General features: G+C 40.3%; 1 protein-coding gene across 2 annotated transcripts; it reads left to right on the forward strand.

Annotated features, from left to right (window-relative positions):
- Positions 1 to 988: 988 nt before the first annotated feature.
- On the forward strand, positions 989 to 5,912 carry LOC126629709 (protein-tyrosine-phosphatase MKP1-like). Of its 2 annotated transcripts, none has more exons than XM_050299811.1 (4): positions 989 to 1,195; positions 1,291 to 4,118; positions 4,764 to 4,951; positions 5,597 to 5,912. In XM_050299811.1, exons 2-3 carry the CDS (start codon positions 1,635 to 1,637, stop codon positions 4,818 to 4,820), a joined length of 2,541 nt encoding a protein of 846 aa, XP_050155768.1. In that variant the 5' UTR covers positions 989 to 1,195; positions 1,291 to 1,634; the 3' UTR covers positions 4,821 to 4,951; positions 5,597 to 5,912. The 2 variants fall into 2 exon arrangements, with proteins under 2 accessions (XP_050155768.1, XP_050155767.1); XM_050299810.1 differs by having other exon boundaries at positions 1,483 to 4,118.
- Positions 5,913 to 6,713: the final 801 nt, after the last annotated feature.

Consider the following 6,713-nt stretch of genomic DNA (forward strand, 5'->3'; position numbering starts at 1 on the left):
CACTGTGCATTCGATTTTTAAATTCAATTTCCTCCTTGTATCCTTTCATGCACCCAAACTCCCGCGTTCAACTTTCTCTCTCAATTGGTTAAGAATATTCACTTTGTACTCGACTTTCGGATGCGATTTCCTCAAATTGTTTATATCATTCCTCCACCTTGAGCTCCCGCATTCAAGTTTCTCCTTTAGTTGGTTAAGAATATTTTTATTTTTTTAAAGGGAGACAACTTGTGGCAAGCCACGGTTATCCACATATTCCGGGGCTGGGAAGACTCACTCACAGAGGCCACAAGTCTGGCTTTTACACCAGCAACGAGTTTCAAACCCGAAACCTTCAATTTTTAGTTTGGTTAAGAATATTTTAGTTGCATCCAAATTTTGAGTTCATTTCTCCGTTCACATACTATTTATTTCCCTTCTACATCTGAATTCTCGAGTTCAATTTTCAACTCCAACACTTGTATCAACAAATAATATTTGTATGGTCTTTTCAAAAAGAGATATTATTGTAGAATTTTTCAGGTTGAGGGCCGAGAGCCCACTCCAACAATATCGATACTGTTCCCACATAACCACCTGCACAATCCTCAGGTGTGGGGTTTTATAACAAAAGGTCTCGATGTTAGTTAGAGTGGGGTAATTCTATACAAATGGGTTCTCTTCTTCCCTCCTGGCCAATGTGGGACAATTGGAGGTTCCAACACTCCCCCGCTCGTGAGACCCCATTTATGGGTCACACGTGAAATTCCACACATCGGCAACCACTTGGAGCCATGTCGAGACTCATCCAATCGCACGGGGTCATTGGGGACCCACCCAAACACGTGGTATCTTTGGCCTACGTGGACAATTACACAGGACCAATGGAGATCCACCCAATCACGTGGTAGTATGAGACCGCCCCCTGACTCTGACACCATGTTGAATTTTTTATATGAGTTAATGGGTATACATTGGATGGGTATAGAAAATGGGTCTCAGTCTCTGAAACAGTTAAATAAACAAAACAAGGAAGCAAATTGAAACCCACTGCCTTTTTTTCCACTGTGAATCCTTCTTCTTCCCCCTTTTCCCTCCTGTGCTTTTGCCTCCCTCTCTCTCCTCCTCTACTTCTCTATCTCTTCACTCCCAAGGCTTCTCACTCCTCCACGGCTCGGCTCTGCTCTGCTGCTCCTCCTCTCTGACATCTCAATCCGTAAGTCTCAAATCCAATCTCTATCTCTAAGTTTTGCATCACATAGAACCCTAGAAACTCAAAAATTGCATCGTTTTCGATTCGTTTTGATTCAGTTTCTTCTTCCCGACGAAAAACTCAGGAGTCTGCTTAAGATTGGGATTTCCATTCTACTTGACGAATTTTACCGGCGAAAATTCTCTGTATTTTTGGCGCCTATTGATCTGATTTACCGCTAATTATACATGGAAATTTTGATTTGGTGTTGATTAATAAGATTAGTACGATTTTGTGTTCTTCTTCTTCAGAGTGTGTTTGTAGCTGATGCTTGATCTGATTTGGTGTTGATTAATAAATCAAAACCCCACGCTATACTTCGGAGCGTACTGAAGCTAAATGAAATTAAATTAGGAGGTTTTTCGGATTTCTGGGTTTTTTTCACTAAGAATTTCAATTGGGCATGGTGAGTAAGGAGGATGCCTCCGCTACTTCACGGCCACCGGCCCAGCTTTCGAGCTCTCGGAAGATGTTCTGGCGCTCAGCGTCGTGGTCTGCTTCACGGACCAACCCTGAGACTGAGGAAAGAGACATAGCAGATCCAAATGTCATTGTAGGAAACAGTGTCCAAAACCATCGTAGGTTTCCTGTACCTTTAACCCCTCGGTCCCAGCAGAATAGCAAGGCTAAGTCTGGTTTGCCCCCCTTGCAATTGCCCATTGCTCGGCGTAGCTTAGATGAGTGGCCCAAGGCGGGTTCAGACGACATTGGTGAGTGGCCACAACCTCCTACCCCGAGTGGCAGAAGTGGTGGGGAGAGGTTGAAGCTTGATTTGTCAACGATTCAGCGAAACCCGGAAAAGAATTGTGGGCTTGTGAGGAGGGATAAGATTGCTTTCTTTGATAAAGAGTGTTCCAAAGTGGCTGAACACATTTATGTTGGCGGAGATGCTGTTGCAAGGGACAGGGACATACTTAAGCAGAATGGGATCACACATGTTCTGAATTGTGTGGGTTTTGTTTGTCCCGAGTATTTCAAGGCGGATTTTGTGTATAGAACTCTATGGTTGCAAGATAGTCCGACTGAAGATATTACAAGTATTCTATATGATGTTTTTGATTACTTTGAAGATGTGAGGGAACAAGGTGGAAGAGTTTTGGTTCATTGTTGTCAAGGTGTGTCTCGGTCCACATCATTGGTGATTGCGTATCTTATGTGGAGGGAAGGACAGAGTTTTGATGATGCATTTCAATATGTGAAGGCAGCAAGAGGTATTGCTGATCCAAATATGGGTTTTGCTTGTCAGTTATTGCAGTGCCAAAAGAGGGTACATGCTTTCCCTCTTAGCCCGAGTTCATTATTGCGGGTGTACAGAATTGCCCCCCATTCACCATATGATCCCTTGCATCTTGTTCCAAAAATGTTGAATGATCCTTCGCCATCTGCCCTGGATTCTAGAGGTGCATTTATTGTTCATATACCTTCTGCCATATATGTTTGGATTGGTAAGAATTGTGAGGCCATCATGGAAAAGGATGCAAGAGGGGCAGTTTGTCAGATCGTTCGGTATGAGAGAGTGCAAGGTCCAATAACAATAATCAAGGAAGGGGAAGAACCAGCTTATTTTTGGGATGCTTTTTCAAACATTTTACCTTTGATGGATAGGTCTGGCAATGAAGGGGAGGCTGGGGAGTCAATAGTTAAGATTCGCCCGGGTGAAAGGAAATCGGACATATATAATATTGATTTTGAAATTTTCCAGAAAGCTATTAGTGGTGGTATTGTACCTCCATTTGCATCCTCAGAGAACGAACACGAAACCCATCTTCCTGCTAGAGAGAGCAGCTGGAGTGCCCTCAGGCGTAAGTTTGCCTCTGGCAATATGAAGGACTTTGTGTCAGCACCAAGGATATCCCTCTCCAGGGTCTATTCAGATTCTATGATGTTAGTTCATTCAGCTAACAATTCATCATCACCTTTATCAGCGTCCTCTTCGTCTTCAGCATCCTCTTCTTCTTCACCTCCATATCTTTCACCAGATTCCATCTCTTCTGAATCAAGCACTAATTCAAAGTACTTTTCAGAATCCTCTACAGATTCACCATCTGCAGCTTCATGCTCTCTTCCAGTATTTTCAACATCGTCAGATGATTCTCACATTTCTCTCCTCTCAGCTAAATCATCAGATCAGCCCATGTCTAACACTCTAGAAAATGTTGTTTCCAGTTGTAGTTCACAGCCCTATTCTAGATCAACCTCATTACCATCTAAAAAAATTTCTTCGTCACTTGCAGAGCGCAGAGGTAGTTTGTCTCTTAAATTACCTGTAATGAGTGATGAGATGAGGCTGATGAGTACGACATCAAAATTTCTTCCCAGTAAAGAAGATGGTGTTAGGATAAATGACAGTACTTGTTCTGTAGGCCATGTAGATAATATTGACAATGCTGTAGAGTCGAAGGATGATGTTCAAAATGAAGGGGGAGATTCAACACATCAATGCAACAAATCACCACATTGGGGTGATAGTATTGGCTTATGCCAGATGGAGGCTTCTTTTATTAAACATTCCACTGAGGCTTGGAAACCTTTGGGTGAAGGTACAAAATTCTCTGCCTCAAAGAAGATTGTGGAAAGTTGTCCAGCACAATGCAATTTTATGCAACCTTTTGTGTGCCACTGGCCCAGTTTAGAGAAGATAACAGCATTTGGTGTGAGAGAATTAGATTCTAAAGCTGCTTACACTATTTTCTCACCAAACACAGGCTTTGGAAAAAGTGAAGACAGGGTTTTGTACCTCTGGGTGGGGAAATTTTTCGACAATGATAAGTTTTCCATTCAATTAGATAGTGGCAGAGAGAGAACTGATGTAGAAAAGACTGACTGGGATCAAGTTGGTTTTCATGTTCTTATCCAAATGGGTCTGCCAAAGGATACAATCATTAAGGTATGCAATATTTACCTCTTCTTTTATGTGATTTCATCTATTTTTTGGTGCTTTTGTCTTTAGGATTAATGTGGCTTCTTGTAAATTTGGTATGTTTGCTATAAGATTTCTGTTGCCATCTACTGTATGTATCCTAGCTATTTTGGGTCTCAGTCGCTCTTACTTTTGATTAGTGGGTTACATGACAGCTGTTAGGTTTTTCCTTCTCTTCTAAATCTGATTTTTCGGCATGGTTCAGTTGCAGTTTCTTACATATTGCGTTAGGTCATCTCTTTTTAGGTTTAAGTTAAGATCCTTTCTCTGCTGCAATCTGATTTTCAAACATGGTTTCATTCTTTCCCTTTTATGCTTTAACATAATTTACGCTCAACCAAAAGATCTATGGTGCTCTTATTGTCTCTGACTTTCTTTTGATTATTAGCCTGATGTCATTAGTTCATTACTCAGCAGTGACTAATTATGTTTCTTCGATAATCCGTTCATTTTTGGCTCATTTGGGGTCTAATGTATTTATTCGATTTGCTTGTGTTCATTCATTCAAAGTATTATTTTCTGTTGGATTAAAGCCTGTGAATGCATGCACTTGTGAATTGTTGTGAAAACTATGGTGTTTCTAACTGTGAACACTGATTGCTGTATGAACAGATTGTTAAAGAAAATGAAGAACCAGTGGAGTTTCTTGAATTATTGAGCCGGTTGTAGTGCCAGTGCAATTAAGGAGAGAATCTTTATAGTCCTCTTGCCCAAATCAATTTTCTGTTTCTCCAGCTGACTTAATTTGCAGTCCAACATTTTCCAGGCATCAGTATAACACCGGCGGCTAAAACATTAAGGTAATGAAGTAGTTGGTTACCATTATTCTCCTTCATATCTAAGACATGCTAGTCAACTATTTTTCCAGTACCGCAATTGGGATAGTTGCTTCGTCTAGAAGGCCTTGTGTGGCATGTCACTAGTGAACCAACCATCTTAGTATGACTGTTTTGCTGCACTAAATGCAAGGTTTTACTAAACGGCCCATGCACGCACCCTTTGCCCACTTCACTTGATTTTATTCCAGCTGCAGTAGTTGTCCCTCGAAGAGTCTATTAATGCCCATTTCTTGAAAAATCTCCCACGGGGAGTGAACTTTGATTTGACGCTAGCTTCTGCTACTGCTAGATCAAAACGGAAACAAAACTAAAGGAAGATTTTGCATGTTTGGCGTAAACAAAACTAATAGAAGAAAAAGTTGATAACCAACGGAGAAATCCAAACATATGAAAAAGGCTCCATTTCAAAGTAGTTTGTGATATTTTCTTGATGTCATATTCCTCCGATCCAAGTGAAGGTGAAGTTTTTATAATATAAGAGTTGTGTGTAGCTGGGTCCATAGGAATTCCAGATAAGGACCGTTGATTGTTGTTTTCGTTTACGAGTGCTTACCTTTCTGGTTTCTTTTTGTAATTCCGAATACTGACATGGAATGCTGTGTGCAGGACGCCGCTCTCTCTACACTCTTAACTGCCTCGTTGCTAATCTCGACTGGTTGTACAGTGACTTAACACCCGCCCTGGTAACTCGTAATCAGATTTTTCTTGTATATTCACTAATACAAGGATCAAATCCTGAATGCCTTCAACGGCAATCTAGCAATTTAAATTAAACGTTCCATTCGGCATGCTCTCTCTCTCTCTCTCTCTCTCTCTCTCTCTCTCTCTCTCTCCAAAGAAAGAAATGGTTGTAAGTTGTAACCATTTGATTCTGCTGCATTATATAATTTTTCCTGAATAAAAGATAGAGCCACCTTAACTACTTGAACTCGTCATTCCTCGAACCAAATAGAGGTTCTGTGTTGCTAGACCTCACCTTCTAAAGCAGCTTAAGGACGCATACAAACACCTTTGTTATAAGGGAGACCTTGCCGAAGCCTGGGATGTCTGTTGCCGGAGCTGACTCCTTTCGATTTTTACCAACGGCAATCCGAAGTCCGAGGAACCTTAGACGGATTTTCTCCAGGCCATTGAGTGAAACTATATCCTACAATACGACATAATAATAATGTCTTAACACAATGGCTATTTTAAAGTGTAAATAACAGCTCGTATAATTTTAATATTGAAAACATACTAGCTTTAGCAACAAATTTAAACGACCGAAACCGTCAAACAATTAATATTTTTACTACTCAATAAATAAATTTGATCAAAGAAAGGGTAACTGTCTACATAATCTTCTAACTCAAATATTGGAAACATTAATGCTAGTTTGTAATATATAACATTTCACCCAAAAAAAGATTATGAATGTTATATAGTTCTCTCCTTTCTCTCTCTCTCTATAATAACAATAATTATCATTTTTTTTTTAATAAACGATATTATCTACATCAAAAGGAAGGAGGTGGGCTTAGCCTCACAATATGCTAGCAATAATATGATGTACAATAACTATCATTCTGTACACAATATATAATCCACATCGTAATACAAGCAAGGGCCGACCCATAACTGGTGCGACCAAAGAGGGCCCAGAAAAATAAAGGGCCTCTTTTATATATCCAAAGCCCATTCAGTCAATATTAAGTTCTTTTTTCTTGCCTTATGACCAAAGATT

The sequence above is a fragment of the Malus sylvestris genome, chromosome 7, assembly GCF_916048215.2.
Source record: "Malus sylvestris chromosome 7, drMalSylv7.2, whole genome shotgun sequence".
In the NCBI taxonomy this organism is placed as follows: domain Eukaryota; kingdom Viridiplantae; phylum Streptophyta; class Magnoliopsida; order Rosales; family Rosaceae; genus Malus; species Malus sylvestris.